Source organism: Aristolochia californica, unplaced genomic scaffold, assembly GCF_029961685.1.
Source record: "Aristolochia californica isolate CCGP_79_NKW_82.1479 unplaced genomic scaffold, dmAriCali1.0.hap1 SCAF_12, whole genome shotgun sequence".
NCBI classification, from domain to species: domain Eukaryota; kingdom Viridiplantae; phylum Streptophyta; class Magnoliopsida; order Piperales; family Aristolochiaceae; genus Aristolochia; species Aristolochia californica.
Window position 1 is genome coordinate 26,318,457 of NW_027181793.1, and position 17,295 is coordinate 26,335,751.

Consider the following 17,295-nt stretch of genomic DNA (forward strand, 5'->3'; position numbering starts at 1 on the left):
AAGAAAGGAATAATGGGAAGCTGCAAGAACCAAAAATGCTCAGAAGCTTCAAGTTCCAATGCAATAAATACTGTATAAATCAGGACTTTGTTTAATAATCGTCTGCTGATCTTGAATTAATCAGTATTAAATTAAGTGCCCATCTAAGAGCTGGGACTATTGCATCAAGTAATTGTTTGATCATCAAAACAAGTCTCTCTCTCTCTCTGTAGATCTTAGAATATTGCTCTGTCACTCTCGATCTCTTTCTGTGAACACAAACATATAGATGCATTTGACAAAGTTCATTTACAGTCTTAATTACTCTTTTTAAAGGCATTTAGATCAGTTCTGCAGTTAGATCTGTTCACAGAAATCTTCATTGTCACTGCTCCAGTTTTAGATTTCCCGAAGACAAAGAACAAAGCTCACTTTCCTGAAGAGAATAACCGCCATCCCCTATACGGTTCAGCCAAAAGCCAACAAGCGAAAAACAAAGCCACAGCTAAAGGGTAAAAGGACGAAACAAGCAGAAAGAAAAATAAAGGCAGTGAGCTCTTAGCTAGTGTTGGCAGTCTCAAAAGCAAAATACACGAAAGAAGAAAAAAAGAGGAAGCGAATAAAAGATGGTTCATTCTGAGCAAATTAGGTTTTCGATGGTCTTTTCTGCACGTTCGTTCTTGCTGCACTACCGTTCAGGATCAAAGAGAGAGAAAAAAAGAAAAGAAAAAACCTCACAAGGGCTTCTCATAGCTTCAGCCTTTTTTTTTTTTTCCTGAAAGACGGAATATGAGAAGAGATAGGCAGGTAAAGCCAAAGGAAGAAAGGTGGTTGCTGCAGGAAGGAAATGCCGAGATGGAACAGAGAAGAAAGCCAAGATTAAGAAAAGGGAAGGAAAGGACAAAAAGACATGGCGCCTCCAACAAAGATTTAAGCAGCAGCGTACGGAGTCTGTGAAGGAATGTAAGAAAAGATAAAATAAATGGAGAGAATATTTTATTATAATGTTTTTAAATGGAGGCAATAATTTTGGATGAATAGCGATCTGCCTTTTAATCATGAAACTAGGGTTACGGACACAATCCTCTGGTTTTGACTTCTCGAGAACTGGGTTCTCACGCGCCATCTTCCTTGATTCAAAAGATTAGCTTGTTTTTTTTTTTTTCTATTTGCAGGAATGAGTTATTTAAGATGTGGCTAACCATGAGGCATTGATTCTTATGAAAATCACATCGAATTGATTCTAGTCTTCCTGCAAAGAAAAAGATGTGTGCTTGTGAAGAAAAAAAATCTGAGGAAAAGGATATAAAGCTTTTATGAGAAATTTATGTGTGAGAGAGAAAAATCTGATAAAGAAGCTGTGGTGGAGGAATCAAATTCCTAGAGTTTTTTCCTATTAAAAAACAGGAAGAAGGTGAAAGACAACTCTAGGGATTTAAGCCAAACCAAGATCTAAGCCCTAAAACCACTCCTTTTGGCCTGAAAACACTGCCACCACCTTTTCTGCCCCACTTTGTGATAAAGCAAAAGCAGAAAGAGAGCAGAAACGAGAAACTAGTAATAATAGCAATATATAATAGATGTAGAAAAGAAAGTAACAGATAAAAAGGAAACAAAACTAAGCCACCGTTTGTAATGCATCCTATTCCTCGAAACAGGACCTGAGCAGCTCCAGCCCCATCCGGAGAAGAAAACCCATCAACCGCAACGCTCCCCCACAAACCATTTCGGTCACGGTAGAGAGGTGGAAAGAGAGAAAACTGGTTTTTGCACCCATGAATCGAGGGGTACAGCAGAGTTCACCGGTGCAACAAATGATGGCCGGAAACCCTAATTGGTGGAACGTTAATAACATGCGCCCACCATCCCAGCATCCGTCTCCTCTTCTGCCTTCTTCTTCTGCCTCTTCGTCATCTACTTCGTCGTCGCCGTCGTCTCCTCTCTTTCCTCCTTACCCACCTCCGGCTTCGCTTCCTTTGGCCTCATGGCAAAATAATCAAGAGTTGCCCGAGTCATGGAGCCAACTGCTACTGTAAATTGCTTCTCCTTCTTGGACCACTACAGCATCTTCGAGTATTTCTCCTTGCAGTAAAGATACTGAAATTTCTTTTCATCGCGAACAAATTTCACATGGATATTCATCTGGTTATGGATTTCGAATGACAGAGAATCTGTTGATGATCATCTGATCTTTATTACTCTCTCAAACATAAACACACACTGAATTAACCACCTGCTCACACATGGTCGAGTGTTTTTTCCACCTAAATATGATCTTTTGTCTGGTTTTCCAAGTTTCGCTTGTCTCTATACCTGTCCTCACATGTGCAGCCACAAATCTTATTCCTTCTGGCAGTTGTTTTACTTATGTGGATTTTTTTACATGTTATTCTCTCTCTCTCTCTCTCTCTCTCTCTTTTCTTCCCAGCGAAAGATGCTGATGATGATGATTATCATATATTTTCGTGGCTTCTTTGTAGAGGTGGACTGGTGGGTGAAGGAGATAGGTGTAGTTTTAATCACCTCCAAACTAAGAAGATGGAGAATTGGGAGGACCAGGTGTTGTTCCCACCATCGACTGCTCATATGGTTGATGTGAAGCAAGAAAGCTCTGAAAATGGCTACCCCCACGGTCACGGGAAGGAAGAACTTCAGGCAGTGAGGTCTTCCTGGAATCAAATTCTACCTGCTTCTTCCCCAAGGTCTTGCGTCACAAGTTTCAACAGCAATATGCTGGATTTTTCTAACAGCAAGGTGGAAGGGAGGCATCAGCAACATGATCATTCTTCCGAGGTAAGCCTACCTACACCGTTTGATCGCTACTAATTTCCTCTAGAGTTATGGGTTTCGCGAAATTGATTTATAAGGTCTATGTGACTGTTCTTCTTCTAACCAAACGGCAAGAACTAGATCCGATACCATTAAAGATGAACAATTCGTGGGTTCATTAAATGGACCACCCTTTGTCTATCTTCCCATTACTCCATGAGACATGAAAGAAACATCATTGCTGCACGCCCAACTATTTTTAGGGTGGTCGGTCTCATGGATTCGAGTTTTTGGAGTCTGACACGCAGCTTCTAATCCTTCTTGTATCGCCTTTTAAAGTGTAACAGCACAGCAAACGGTTCAGCATTTAAGAAGGCCAGAGTTCAGCCGTCTTCAGCACAATCTACTTTCAAGGTGATTACTGATCATTACCCATCTGCTCCTAAACATTCCCAGCTCTTTCCCCTCACTAAAAGGACGGAAAGTGTTTTTCTCTCTTTTTTTCTTGTTTTTACTTGGGCTCAGTCCATTTCGGCGTCCTGCCATAAGAGATGAAAGTAGGAGGAGACAATTCGGGGTTGCTAAAGCTCCTTGCTAGCAAAATTGTTCATGCTTTCTGCTTTATTTTTTCTTTTTCTTTTTTTACAGGTGCGGAAGGAGAAGCTAGGAGACAGAATAACATCCCTCCATCAGCTGGTTTCTCCATTTGGGAAGGTGAAAATATTACACAAATTAAACAGATTTTGTCTTCATAGATTCAGAAGAAGAGCAGCATCGAATTGAAGAGAATCTTTGATTAGGCATTACATGTGGGCTAACTCTGTGTTAAATTTCTCTGTCTAGTTAATTTCTGGTTTCTCTCTCTCTCTCTCTCCCCCTTTTTTTAAGATAAAGGGATTCTGAGAAGGGTGCTCTTTTGCAGACTGACACGGCCTCTGTCTTGTTAGAAGCTATTGGATACATAAGATTCCTTCAGAGTCAAATTGAGGTGATGGTTCTTCCTTTGGCTTGGTAACAAGGAAGAATCGTATCGCACGCAGCTAAAGTTGCTGGGATTTTTTTTTTTCTTGAGCTCTCGTTTTAACTTATTTTAGTTTTCGAAGTTGGCACTAGAGCTTTAAAATTGTTCCCCGCCTTTGTTGCAGGCCCTCAGCTCACCGTACTTGGGCAGTGAAATTTCTCAGAACATGAGACACCCTGTAAGTCATTCTAACACAAACCTTACGCCCCCCCGGCCGGCAAAAAAATTGCCGTATTGCTGCATTGTGCCGACTTGGGTTGCATTTTGTCTGCTCTATCAGTTTTCGCAGCTCAATTCAGAGTTCAGAGTTTAATCATTCGTTAATGAGGGTGAAGAAACTGAGACGACAGAGCTGGGGGAGAGCGCGTGGGTACTGGTTTCTGTTTCAGAGTGTCGAGGACAGTTAATTAATGAGAGAAGTTTTGCTTTGACAGGTTCAGGGGGAGAGAAATTGCATATTCCCAGAAGACCCGGGTCAGGTACGCTTTACTGCTTGATTGGATCCATGAATGAACACCTGAAAAGCAATTAAACGCCTCTGTTAACGAAAAAGCCAGTTGTTTACTTCTTGCTTTACAAAAAGTTGCCTAGGTTTTCCAAGCTTTTTCAAACTTTAATCTTGGTTACATCTGCTAAAAAGCATTGATACGCACAGCTTGGTCCATTTTCTTTAAAGACAACTTTGAACAGTGAAAAAGCACTGTAATGCTGATTGTTGTATTATTGTTGCTTGATTAGCTGCTGAATGACGCTTGCATCAAGAGGAGAGGAACCCCAGACAAGGTCCTTAAATCTTCATCATTTCACGTAATTAACGAGTATCGCCATTTTCATTCACAAACTTACTGCAGCCACTAACTATTCTTCTTCTTCTTCTGTGGGTGTAGGCTGCTGATGGAGAACCGAAGAAGGACTTGAGGAGTAGAGGACTCTGCCTTGTTCCCGTCTCCTGCACTCTGCAAGTCGGAAGCGATAATGGAGCTGATTTCTGGGCGCCAGCTCTGGGAGGAGGCTTCAGATAGATTCATACAATGCCGGTCTCTGGGGCGCAAGAGCTTGATAGCAGTGATATAACATCACGAGCAGTCACTCTGCTAAGATTTTAAGGCTGATTGCTCATGATGCTATGCACTTTGGATTAGAATAATTGTGCCGAATCTGCAAATTTTATCGCCCTTATCACTCCCTAATTCAAACATTATTCTGTCTGGACTTCTCCTTCCTCATACAACGCTTCATTGTATATGATGTTCTACTAGTAATGCTACTCAGCAAGTAGGATCAGCTTGTTACCCTTGTTCGAGAAAAGGGACCTCATTATCGATATTCCATGTATTCAGTCAAGGTAAGTACAACTGAAGCTCCGATCATGGTTTCTTAAACTGTTGGTCTGCGACAATTCTCAATTAGTTAAAAGCTTGTGATACGTATGAAAGACTTCAACATGAACTTCTAAATCATAATGAAATTCATGAACAGAAACGGAAAACATAACTCCTGGCTATCAATTTACGGTGATGATCAGACAGTCTCGATGGCAATGTCCAGGTAACCCTCTACTAGACCAGATCCTTTACTTAAAGTCCTCCTTTTCATCAAAGGAGGAGAGGTTGTAACTGGTAACAATTACGATCGATAGGGAAACGGCCCAATGAAGGGGTCAATTATGAAAACCGTCTAACAACATAATTTTGAATACAGCTAACTAAAGGCCCAATTAAATCACAGAATTTCTTCATGTTTTAGGGCATATGTACATATAAGCTCAAACCTTTAAAGTAAATGGACTCTGTGGTCCCTGGGTTTATGGCTTTCTATTTAACCATTTCATTTACGTTTCATCTTACTAGTTGACCATTCTATTTCTTAATAACATATTTGACATCCAACCCAAGTTGATTGAGTCCATCCTCCTTCCCTGTTTTACGAAGTTCGAAAAATTGGCAGACAATGCTTTAGATATCAGAGACTCTTCAGCTATAATGAACCTTATGCTCATGCATTCAAATCAACATATGAAGCTTCTAAACGGCCAGAAATAATTTCATATTGTAAGACCTGAATTTGGATCAACCCAATTAAAAATGTTAAAAAGAAAAAAATATATATAAAAATCTGATAAAATCTATTTAAGAGAAAATAAGGATCTGGATTTTATAAAAAAAAAAAAAAAGGGGTTTTGTTGGTGGACAAGTTTCTTAAAGTTTTAAAGAGTATCAGAACAGGTGGTTTTACCTTGTTCAAACAAATCAAACTGGAGCAGTTCAATCCCACCCTCACTATTTTGAGCAATTAAACTAAGACCCATCAGGCGTCAACCCAAATCCGATCTGATTATTGGTCTGGTCTAGCATATAAGCCTGACCTATTTATAGGTTAGTCTGGGGCTTGGGTCAAATAAATAGCTCTATTTCTATGTCAGGTCAAAATTTGCTGCTCCTAGATTGAAGCATTCAGGCACTCAAGCTAATACTCCACCTGCAGCCAGTTTTGATATAGCGTGTTCATCTTTTTCATGTTCAGTTTTGGTGTTCTTTTTACGCATCCAAAACATTTCATCATTCATCATTCTTCATCACTGCCACTGTAGTAGTCATTATCCTTGAATTCCCTTGGATGAGATTTTTTTGCAGAATGTGGCCCCATGCCAGCCTCTCTGTCTCCAAAGTCATCATCAGATAAAACTATAACATCCTTTCTTCTAAAGCTGTCTCTACTACCTATGTTACCCTCACTTTCCCTCTTCTCATTCCTAGTTTCCCACTCATCCATTTCACTCTCTGAAGTATCTTCATCACTTTGAAGCTTTGACAATCCATCCTCATCATCATCCCAAGTGCCACAAACATTTCTATTCCATCTACCATTTTTTATCCCAACCTGATCCTTCCTTTGACTTCTCATCTCATCCCCAGAATCTTCAGCATCCAACCATCTCCTCCTCCCATTCCAGTAACTAATCGTCTTACTCATTTCCTCTTTCTCTCTTGCTTCCTCTTCATCCCACTCCTTACCTGCTGCACCTTCAATCTCCTGAATGAATCTGTCAAGCTCCTCCTGGTCACTGTCCTCTGAAGGGGATTCTGGCTCGTCGTGCTGGCAGGCCTGAGATTCTGATGGTTTGTTCACCTGGAAGACATATGGACTTCCGTGTTTTTCATCAATTGCCTGGAAGAATGTGGAAGCAACTCTCTGTATGCTAGCTATGGCAACAGGGTCCTCAGGGTTTACCCCCATACGGCGCAGTTGCTGTTCTATTTTCTTTATGTTTAGTTTTTGAGACTCAAGAGCTTGCTCAAATCTAGCCTTGAACAATGCCTGCAAAATTAAAGAAATATATCTTTAATGTCCATGTAGCAATTAACGAGAAAATCTCCGCCAATAGTTATGAAGACACCCAAACAAAGCAGTCTCCAAAACCCAAATAGCAGGTCCACTGAAAACCAGACATGCTTGTGGCTACCCATGCATCCAATCAGATGAAAGGACAATTATTGTAAAAAAATGATGAAGTCAACCAAATACAATCAAACATAAACATGGGGAAGAGTTCTGAAATCAAGTATTTAATAGCATTTACATCTCAGATATAGTAAGTAATAGAACTAATTTTTTTCCTAGTTTCTTTTTAAAGAAAAAAATTAGTTCCAAAGACCTAACTGGAAAAATTAGTTGCAAAAAAAATGGCTTAGAAAAAGTTAATAGTTGCGAAATTGCTGCCACTTAGAAAAATGGCTTCCAAGGATCTCATTGATTGCTTTGCATTATCCACTTCATCTGCGAGCAATGAATGACCAATATGGTCCTCCAATCGTCAGCTTTACTTTTGAGCCAAAACACAAAGGAGCCACTCTTCATGAGCATAAAGTGTCAAGGAACAAATAAGAAATTTTTTACTGAAAAATGGCAACGCCAACATGGTTATGTGGCAGCACCAAGAATAACATACAAAACAAAAAGAAAAGAAAAACAAATACAAGAGGATACAAGCTTCTCATCAGATAAAGAAAATGCAAAAAACCAATTTCAGTTAGAATGGCTAGGTGACACAAACAGAGGTAAAAGAATGGCTATGCAACAAAACAAAGGGCAACACTGCATTTGTGTTGCCATTCAAGTTGAAATCTTCAGCAATTCCCTTAAGTTACTAACTTCTTTCTCAAGCAAAAATGAAAGGTGAAGCGAAAAAAGTAATAGTGACATGCCTTTCTTTTGGTAAGGGTGTTGAAAGGAACCAGACTTTTTGGTGTCCTATAATTTCTGCCACGAAACATTATTATAGTCTTCACATTGTGAATATTAACCACAAGACCACCACTCAATCGTGCAAGCATGGCTGCAACTTCTTTTATTTTTTCTTTAGGACAGTTATCACAAAATACTTGAACAGTCTCATGAAACTTCCAATGCATGTGTATATTAAGAATAACACCACCAAACACCCCACGGACGCCAAGTTCACAATAATTTCTGTTTCTGAAGCCTATCTTTTTGTATGCCTGAAGCTGCTCGGAAGTTAGAAGCTCTGGGTCATGTCGAGGTGGAGGTAGCTCAGGCAGCTCATACTTCTTTAATTTTTGCAGCAGCAGTGCAACCTTTTTCTTTGCCTTCATACATAGATGACAGAAACCCACTTAGACAAGGTCAAGAAATAAATAGATGAAAATACAATACAACCACAAAATGTTCATCATAAAATAGTGTGTTGAATTCATCTAATAACAACAAAACTAGCTTGATTTTAAACCTTAAGCTGCATAGAGAAGATGATGGTTTATCTAGATCATCTTCCAAAAATGAGGCTCAGCAGAAATATAAATCTGGGGGAGGGGGTGTAAGTGGGATCAATTGAAACACGAAATTGACATTCTAATCTGGTAGCCATACATTCTTCTTTCTATCAGGAAGTTCTAGAAATCAAATTCGTCTTTTTTGTATTTGATCTAAAATATAGGGCAATGAAGGTTTACTGTTCAGAGAGTAGAGAACCTGAAACAAGTTACTCTAATGTTAGACATGTTTTAAGTTTATATCATGACCAACAAATCGAACAACTAGCTGCATACACATAACACTGCATTTCCCAAGTGAATGATAGCAATGGCCCTAATGATAACTAGAGCCATTTGAAAAAGCTCATAGGCTTCAATGCGGTCAGGCTTTATCGCATTATTTTACTGAGGTTGGACTAGTATCCTAGGCATGAAACAATACATTTTTTTTTATGGATAAGCTCTGGGAAATCTGAAGCCTGTCAAAAGATGACAAACGACAATTGATATTTCCACATCCAAGCCCTCCAAATAAAGCTTCCAAACCCCTGCAACAGGATAGGATAAGACGCGAGCCATGGAGGTCAAACAAGAAGGCATGATCCGTCGTTTTTATTCTCCACAGTCATTTTAGAAACTATAGCCAAGCTATGAAGAGTGAGGCTAACTGTTGAATCCAGGATGCTAAAAGCTGATTTCCATAGCTTCAATAACACTTTAAGAGAGTCATATTCTGTTATTAAAAAGGACATTTCAGACCAAGTGATCAATCTCCATCTAGTACAGAAGTGCCTACAAGGATTGTCCAGAAGAAAGCCGAACAGCAGAAAGGAATAGTAATAAGGATTGAAAAGTGGCATGTTCTCCAGCATCTGAAGCTGCACTAAGTACATATAGCATTTATGGATACTCATTGGGCTCTAATTGGGTGCTTTTTGTTCAGAATACAATGGCAGAGAAAATGTTTGAATCCAGCAGAGGAAGCAATTCATCTATCTCCTACTGCCCAGGGGATGTTTTGATGCAAGTTACAAGCGCTTTGTTTGATTCATGGCTCTGGTTCAATTGTCCACTAACTATCAACGGACACAACCCAACAGGAATATGTAATACAACAATCCAGATTTGACTCTGTTTTTTCCAATTCTTCAAAATCTGGTCTTCCATCAAGTACTATGGATACGTACTTGGATGAGACAAAAACTTTTTTGTTCTGCACTGGAATAATTATGAGACATAAGGATGTAGAGAGCAAGTCTATCAATGACGGCTTTCAAACTAAGCATATCTGATTTTGAAAACATGCATATAATGAAATACACTCGAGTTAAATCTGGTCGGTGATGATTCTAAGGTTCAAATCCAGTCTGACAGGTAAAGGATGAGTCAGATATTTGAACATTTGCACAATGTTGAAATCCCAATGCTCAACCAGCATTGAGTAGTAGTTGGGGAGCTTGAAAGAGAAGCAACAAAATTTACTTTCAACAATAATACTGAAACATCAAAGTGCTATTTCGAATGAACCTGTATTTCGCATAGAGGTTGAGAATGACCTTACTAACTTAGCCAATGCAGGATGCTGGCAGGCATGTAGCAACACAATAACTCATGCCTTCCAGTAATCTGCAGTGATGAGAATAGGCTCATAAAAATTTTAAACTAGGAGATGAGATCTCCTTTTGATTTATAAACCATACTATCCAATCACAAACGCAGGATTTGCCCATATTCAGAGGTGCAACTATACCATACAGAGACACATAAGAAAACGGGTGGGTACTTACTCTTCTAAGGCTGTATAAGAACCTCTCTTCATCTGTCATTAGTTTCTTTCTTATTTTTTTCGCACGTCTGATCTCCCTCTGGGTCTTCCCTGTCTCTCTTCTCATTCTATTTTCCACCTTACTCCGCATACTCCTCCCTATTGAGGTTGACATCGATCTAGCTCCATCAGTACAACCCAACGGAAAAACAGAAGAGTACACACCTTCTCTTTCTGATCCATATTTAATGTAGTCACTTGCTGGCAGTCGTGGAAAAACAACTCTTCGCAGCAGACTCCTGAAGAGGCCTTGTCCAATAAAAATTTAAAATCTGCACTAAATAAACTAAATTTTCAAAATGAAAAATAAAACATTAACACAGGATTGGCAAGCAGCACCTTGTTTGAAGAAGTGGAAAAATCTTTGTTGAATGCCTTTGGATGTTTATCAAGGCCCACATAAATTTGGAAGTAAGTATCATTGACATGGACTATAGTTTGTGAAGGTTTCTTTCGTTTCCCACGAACCCAGACATGAGCCCGCAAAACAGTGTCACTTTATCTTCGAGTATGAGATTGAAAGGAAAAGAGTAAACTGTGGATATAAAGACAAATAATGAGGGTCGACTGGAATTAAATTCACCTACCTTTCTCTTCACTTTTTCTTTCAGGGCATCAGGTTTAAGATGGAAACGGAAGGACGGAAAAGAAGACGAAGTATATTTTGCTGTCAGCCATGTTAAGCTTGTTATTTTCGCAATGTGGCGAAAAATACTCACTGTAACATACCTTTGTTTGCTGTTTCTCGTTCTGGTTGCTCGACCCTGTGCGTTTCCTTCAAAAAGTCCAGTTCTTTTTATTTCAGTGAGTACTGGACCTGCTTCCTACGCTTCAAACCCGCCTTCCTCTGTAATCAAGATTCAGTATTCACGGTTTTGTCCCAAGCTTTCCGACAGGGCTTAGGGTTTAGGGTCTGTGTTATTTTAATTCAAATTATAAATGAAAGATTCCACCTCCCAAAACGTACCAAAGAGGGACAATTAAGCTTTCCCACCTCTCCTCCAAGATCACTACCGGCCCTTGAATTATACAAGATGAGAAGAGAAGAGAATGTAAAGAGGATTTAACCTGTTCAACCTAAAGGAGAGAAAATAATGAAATTTATAAACCAGGGAAATACATTATTTTCTATTTGAAGCGATTTCACTGGAACGCACCGGCAGCGCGAGCCACGCTAGCTTGCTTTTTGTCGCTCTCAGCCTCACCCGCCAAATGTAGGGGCTTCAACAATTCAACAGCAGCAGCCATCTGGTATCTCCACGTCTTCGTTTTCTTCGGCGTCTGTTCTACGAGTTCGTTCTTTTCCGGAAATGCTAGTGTAAACACTGCATTTTGGTGCTGTCTTCTCTATTCCTGTCTTGTCATGGATCGATTTTGAAATGGAGATTAGCAGCTCAAGTTTATGCAACAACCCGTTGCCCAGGGATTGTTTGTCCGGTATTCGGGGAGGGAATCGTAGCCTATCTTTCCATTTGAAATCCGCCATGGCGACCGTTGGAGTATGCCCTACTAGTGGGTGTTCCTGGACCCGAAGTCGTTCTCTGACGCTAGGGGAAAGGAATAGATGCCGCGTTATGATGGCGGATTCGATGAACCTTGGGGAAAGTTATAGTTCCTTGACGGTGGATAGAAAGGTCTCTGCTGTTCCTGTTTATGAACCCACTCCTCCAGATAGAGAGCTTCGAACTCCCCACAGCGGGTAATAGGAGTTCTTTAATTATCTGTTTTTGTGTGGTTCCTCTTGCAGCCAGAATTCCATGAGTGCATTTGTCTTTACGTTAACTTTTTCTCTGGAAATATGTCATTTGGTTACGCTGTCTTTGCTCATGCCTTTTCGTTGCATTGCTTGAAAATTCGCATTGCCGTCTGCTGTTTTATTCCTCACTGCGAGCTTAAGTTACTAAGATGAACAGATATTTGGCGTTTCTATTATTATTATTACCTCTTCGTGCTGTTGCTACAACATAATCTTTTTCTACCTCAGGTACCACTTTGACGGATGTACTCGAAGATTTTTTGAAGGTTGGTACTTCAAGATTTCGATTCCGGATAAGAGACAAAGCTTTTGCTTTATGTATTCAGTTGAGAACCCTGCATTTCCTGATAAGCTGGGCCCCTTGGACGAGACATTGCATGGTCATCGATTCACGGGGGTCGGGGCGCAAATTCTTGGTGCTGATGATAAGTATATTTGTCAGTTCTCGGAAAAGTCCAACAACTTTTGGGGAAGTAAGTCACCTCTCCTGTATTGTAGCGTTCTTAATTTTCTTTGGTTTTCTTTGTTAAGATGCATTGTCATCATTAGTGGATCACTAGTGCTGTGCGTAAAATACTGATAATATCTTTTAAGCAGATTAATGTTTTCTTTTTCTGGAAGGTGTCTAAATGGTTGTGATCTTTGAATTCAAAAAATTATTTTCTGAAGGTAGGGTTTATTTGAGTTTCCGTGGTTGAATTGTGGCCATTAACTCCACTCTTTGACTACTATGATCGTAGGTTCTGTCAGTTGCATATGACATGAACATGTGCAATAATCTATCGGATTGCAACTTTTTTATGCACGATGCATTGGTCCTTTGTTTTTTCTTTTTACTGTCTACTGCTGTTATTTATGGGTTAGTCCCTCTACATTCTTATTGGATTCTTATAGGATTTACTGCCTGATGTCCTCTTGTCCGTGTCTAATACTTGATTTCATTTCTACAGTTGCTAGGCTTTTTTTCATTCATCTGACAATATCAGAATGCTTAGGTAGACATGAGCTAATATTGGGGAACACCTTCAAAGCAAGGCAAGGCTCCTTGGCACCAAAAAAGAGAGGTTCCTCCTCTGGTTATTAACTTCTTTGTAGTTTTCTCTTTGGTTCTGTTTTTAAATTGTCTAGCTCATCATTCTTTTTTTTTTTAATTTTCTACTGTATCACTTAAAACCACTCTTTGATTCAACCTTAATTTGTGCTTGGTATTAACTCTGATCCACAATTCATCAACTTCTTGAATGTTTTCCTAATATAAATGGTATACCTTGTCCGTATCATCTCGATCCAATTTACACTATGATCTGTCATTTCTATGAAAATAAATTATTATATATTCGTGCTATCTCTAAATGCATTTCAATCTCTTTTTTGTTATTTCAAATTAAAAATGCTATTAGTTGGTAACACCTCCACTTCTGTTCTTCAATGGCAAAGATTTTGAGAGTTGTTTGTTTGTTTGTGTGAAGCAATTTACATGGCGTGTTCTAGAAGGTTTTCAGGCCAGCCCTATTTGGCATCAAGGTTCTATACGTGATGATGGCAGGCATGCTATTTACTCCGTGCTTCAAAATTTAGTTTTCCAGCGAAAATTTAAAAGCGGACATGGTGTTCACAGAAAGGATGGATGGAACTTGTGCTCATCTTTGTTGCAAGATTTGTTATTAAGATATGCAATTAATAGTCTCTCTTTGTCCTCTAACATAGATGTTCCGAGAGGCATTGCTTGTCAGTGGGCTAACCAGCGTGTAATTTTTCTTCTTTTCCAGCAGTGCATTTTTCATGGTTCATTTTGTTCTCAGTAATGCATTCTACTTGGTTGACTTAATATGCTGATTCTATTTGTCACTTTATGTAAATAACAGGTCAACATATATACGAACTTTTGAGAGTGCTAGCTGGGAATACCATACTCGCCCTGTCTATGGTTGGGGTGATGTTGGCTCTAAACAGAAATCTACAGCAAGCTGGCCTGCTGCTTTTCCTGTTTTTGAACCTCATTGGCAGATTTGTATGGCAGGGGGCTTATCCACAGGTATATGTTTGTTTTTCCTGTGTAATTCAGTGAAAGACATGCATATTTATTTGCACCTCAAAAGGAAGAATATTCCAGAAAAAAAAATTCAGATGTCTGCTTCTTCATTATTGGCAATCAACTTGCTTTTCATGAGATGATCATAGGCCATGTAACTATCACTGCTTGTTTGTTTTAATTTCTAACTCTAGAAATGTTGTTATGAAGAGGAGATGTTCTTTTGTAAGCATATAGGGAAATTATTTTGTTTGGTAATATCTTTCTTTCACCTATCAAAATGGAAGAAAAGGCAAGTTAAAAGAAGGGAAGAAAGAAAAAAAAATCATGAGACATTAAAGTATATAAGTTGGATATATTTAGATGTATAAGAAAAGTTAGTTTTATGTTCTTTTTGGGTAACTAAGTTATTATAATATCATAGATATGTAAAACACAATCTCATAAAAATTATTTCAAGTCTAAATATATGAACGTAAACAATTCAGACATCAAATGTAATATATTAGATATAAGACTCTAAAATCTAAATTCTTTATGACTTCGTAAACTGAAGTAAAATATGCACTCTATCTAAATAAACCATTAAGTTGTTGCCTTGGCCATTGAATGTCAACACCAAAAATCTCTAAAATTGTTTTTGTCTTGTTTGTCTGTTTTTTCCTGTACTAATATTATCGTCAAGTGTTTAGAAGAGTTGATTAACTTCATTTGTATTGATATAATAGGTGAGACCTTGATTCAAACTATTGTTCCTTACGAAAGGCTATACTACTTAAAGGGAAAGAGACTGACCTCTAGACAGTAATGGGAAAGAAAAAGCCACGAGACTGTAATATTCTGACTGCTAATTTGCATTAAGAAACTGTTATACATCTTGGCTAACCGATGATTTTTCCGGAGGTACGAACTAGACTTGTTTGTTACTTGATGATGCTTTTAACTGCTAAGGAGTAAGCTTTACTACTTCCTGAATGCTGTTTGAGTATACTTACTCTATTTTTTGGTCCTGCTAAGCAAGAAATTCTGAATGTGAGTAGGTTGGATTGACTGGGGTGGCAAACAGTTTGAATTCCAAAATGCACCATCTTATTCAGAAAAGAACTGGGGCGGATCCTTCCCAAGAAAATGGTATTGGGTAAGTTTCTTTTTCTCTTTTAACTTTCTGTTGATGCTGAGAATTCACTGTTGTCTTAAATCATCAATATCTTTCGTGTTTTTTTGAATAATTCCTTTTCCCATGATATAATGTTTTGCAGTGTTAAACAGTTCTCACTAGCAAACAAGATACCTGTGTTGTCTTTGACTCATTAGTTTGACTAGACTAGAACTAAAACTATGTTAACCACTCGGAAGTTGGATTTTCTTATTTGTGCTGAAAATGATCTTTCCATGTCATAACTAGTATGGTAGTTGCTAAATAACACATGGCAGAGCTACATCATTTTGACCAACTATTGCTCTTAACTACTGCTTATTGTAAAAAATAGTAATATTAATAAGTCAAACTTGCCAAAAAAAAAGCCTCTGCTAGGTTTTGTTAGATATTTGTTTCTAATGGAATATTTTATTATCCTTTCATCTGTTGGGATAAGACAAACAAGCTTTAAGTCTTGATTGCAGATCCAGTGTAACATTTTTGAAAGTGCAGCAGGAGAAGTTGCTTTAACAGCAGGTGGTGGATTGAGGAAAGTTTCTGGATTGGTGGAAAACTATGAAGAGGCTGCATTGGTATGCAATTAGACTGAAGTCTAAATTCTTTATTTAATTAATTTCTTTCCAATGGTACAAACTTCGTATATATTGGACTCTTTGAATTACATGAAATGGAAATCAGCTAGATTTCTTAAGCTTGCAAAAAAAAAAAAAAAAATTCTGCTTCCTTGTGCTGGAATTTTTGGTTGGCAGTTGTAATTGTTATCCAAGCTTGTCAACTGACTCTTGCTATTATTCTTCAAAAAACCAAAGACCCAAAACAATCTTCCTGCTTCTGTTTCCTTGATCAAGTTTTTCCATGAAATTCTTCTCACCAACTTAGGATAATTTATCCCCTCAAGGAACTTACCAGATATATCTGCTACATCTATAACAGATTGTACTGCATAGTTTGGTAAAAAAATTGATGTTACGCTGATGAAGTTCAAGCATTTGCAATGAAACCCGCTGTTCCAGTTTTATTCATTCAATGATTTCAAACAATAAACCTATGGGTTACTCTCTGGTGGATGTGCTTTTCTATATTTTTTAAAATTGGTTAGATCAGCTGTAGAAATGTGCATTTCTTTCATGTATTTTATTCTACCATGAATCATGCGTGGCACGTAATCTTGCAGATTGGAGTTCATTATAATGGACAATTTTATGAGTTTGTCCCATGGACTGGCACTGTGGATTGGGAAGTAGCTCAATGGGGTTACTGGCAAATGTCTGCGGATAACAACACACACAGAGTAATGGAACCATTGTTAAATTCTCTTGTATAGTTAACACATTGCTACTCGGAGCTAATCTTATTATTTAATATCTTTGGCCAGGTAGAATTAGAGGCGACTACAAAGGAACCTGGTACCCCATTGCGGGCTCCTACAATGGAAGCTGGGCTTGCTACTGCATGCAAGGATACATGTTATGGAGATCTGAGGTTGCAGATGTGGGAAAAAAGATCTGATGGTAGTAAAGGGCAGGTTGAAGAAGGATTTTCTTTCTTTTCGTAGGCATTTTATGAACCAGAAATCTCCAAATACGTGGGTATTTCCTTTTCCGTATGATCTGTTGATCGTAATTTTAGTTCAAATGTTTTTGCAGGTGATTCTTGATGTTACTAGTGATATGGCAGCATTGGAAATTGGAGGAGGCCCGTGGTTCAACACATGGAAGGGTTCGAGCACAAGACCTCAGCTCCTGGGACAAACTCTCAGAGTTCCTGTGGATGTGGAAGGATTCTTCAGTCTAGCTCCCTTTCTAAAAACCCCTGGTCTGTAGAAAACCAGTAAGGTTTAAAACTTCGTATGACGGGTGGAAAATTTTTTAATCCCTCTTCCCTTTTCACATATATAAAAATAATAGATATTTGTATGAGGAATGTATACATTCCTTGCTCCTTCGTATGCTGTGTTTAATTATTCTCTTCTTTTCACTAAT

General features: G+C 38.6%; 3 protein-coding genes across 8 annotated transcripts; 2 read left to right on the forward strand and 1 right to left on the reverse strand.

Moving 5' to 3' along the window:
- Positions 1 to 1,640: 1,640 nt before the first annotated feature.
- Positions 1,641 to 5,129, forward strand: LOC137946117 (transcription factor bHLH68-like). The gene is made up of 9 exons (XM_068792306.1): positions 1,641 to 2,011; positions 2,460 to 2,772; positions 3,088 to 3,162; positions 3,397 to 3,462; positions 3,671 to 3,736; positions 3,894 to 3,947; positions 4,204 to 4,248; positions 4,508 to 4,552; positions 4,657 to 5,129. The coding sequence occupies exons 1-9, from the start codon at positions 1,755 to 1,757 to the stop codon at positions 4,789 to 4,791; spliced, it is 1,056 nt and encodes a 351-aa protein (XP_068648407.1). The 5' UTR covers positions 1,641 to 1,754; the 3' UTR covers positions 4,792 to 5,129.
- A 681-nt stretch (positions 5,130 to 5,810) lies between these two features.
- LOC137946157 (CRM-domain containing factor CFM9, mitochondrial-like) lies at positions 5,811 to 11,715 on the reverse strand. 3 transcript variants are annotated; one of them, XM_068792362.1, is made up of 6 exons: positions 11,334 to 11,715; positions 11,096 to 11,213; positions 10,706 to 10,901; positions 10,329 to 10,605; positions 7,975 to 8,376; positions 5,811 to 7,087 (listed from the first exon to the last, which is right to left on the reverse strand). In XM_068792362.1, the coding sequence occupies exons 3-6, from the start codon at positions 10,792 to 10,794 to the stop codon at positions 6,335 to 6,337; spliced, it is 1,521 nt and encodes a 506-aa protein (XP_068648463.1). In that variant the 5' UTR covers positions 10,795 to 10,901; positions 11,096 to 11,213; positions 11,334 to 11,715; the 3' UTR covers positions 5,811 to 6,334. The 3 variants fall into 3 exon arrangements, with proteins under 3 accessions (XP_068648463.1, XP_068648462.1, XP_068648464.1); XM_068792361.1 differs by having other exon boundaries at positions 11,096 to 11,715; XM_068792363.1 differs by lacking the exons at positions 11,096 to 11,213; positions 11,334 to 11,715 and having other exon boundaries at positions 10,329 to 10,615; positions 10,706 to 10,748.
- Positions 11,662 to 17,225, forward strand: LOC137946158 (probable tocopherol cyclase, chloroplastic). Of its 4 annotated transcripts, none has more exons than XM_068792364.1 (8): positions 13,060 to 13,186; positions 13,592 to 13,870; positions 13,988 to 14,157; positions 15,195 to 15,292; positions 15,778 to 15,885; positions 16,488 to 16,604; positions 16,689 to 16,838; positions 16,960 to 17,225. In XM_068792364.1, the coding sequence occupies exons 2-8, from the start codon at positions 13,830 to 13,832 to the stop codon at positions 17,134 to 17,136; spliced, it is 861 nt and encodes a 286-aa protein (XP_068648465.1). In that variant the 5' UTR covers positions 13,060 to 13,186; positions 13,592 to 13,829; the 3' UTR covers positions 17,137 to 17,225. The 4 variants fall into 4 exon arrangements, with proteins under 4 accessions (XP_068648466.1, XP_068648465.1, XP_068648467.1 ...); XM_068792366.1 differs by having other exon boundaries at positions 16,689 to 16,868; positions 16,960 to 17,047; XM_068792367.1 differs by having other exon boundaries at positions 16,689 to 16,824; positions 16,960 to 17,039.
- The last annotated feature ends 70 nt before the right edge of the window (positions 17,226 to 17,295 follow it).

Excerpts from the sequence above, each read along its gene's own strand:
- LOC137946117 (XM_068792306.1), top strand. The coding sequence starts at position 1,755 with ATGAATCGAGGGGTACAGCAGAGTTCACCGGTGCAACAAATGATGGCC. Across the intron at positions 3,737-3,893 it reads TCCTTCAGAGTCAAATTGAG|GCCCTCAGCTCACCGTACTT; the intron begins GTGATGGTTCTT and ends CCTTTGTTGCAG. Across the intron at positions 4,249-4,507 it reads TCCCAGAAGACCCGGGTCAG|CTGCTGAATGACGCTTGCAT; the intron begins GTACGCTTTACT and ends TTGCTTGATTAG.
- LOC137946157 (XM_068792362.1), bottom strand. The coding sequence starts at position 10,794 with ATGTCAATGATACTTACTTCCAAATTTATGTGGGCCTTGATAAACATC. Across the intron at positions 10,606-10,705 it reads TTTCCACTTCTTCAAACAAG|GAGTCTGCTGCGAAGAGTTG; the intron begins GTGCTGCTTGCC and ends AGGCCTCTTCAG. Across the intron at positions 7,088-7,974 it reads ACACCCTTACCAAAAGAAAG|GCATTGTTCAAGGCTAGATT; the intron begins GCATGTCACTAT and ends TTAATTTTGCAG.
- LOC137946158 (XM_068792364.1), top strand. The coding sequence starts at position 13,830 with ATGTTCCGAGAGGCATTGCTTGTCAGTGGGCTAACCAGCGT. Across the intron at positions 14,158-15,194 it reads GGCAGGGGGCTTATCCACAG|GTTGGATTGACTGGGGTGGC; the intron begins GTATATGTTTGT and ends GAATGTGAGTAG. Across the intron at positions 16,839-16,959 it reads CTGATGGTAGTAAAGGGCAG|GTGATTCTTGATGTTACTAG; the intron begins GTTGAAGAAGGA and ends ATGTTTTTGCAG.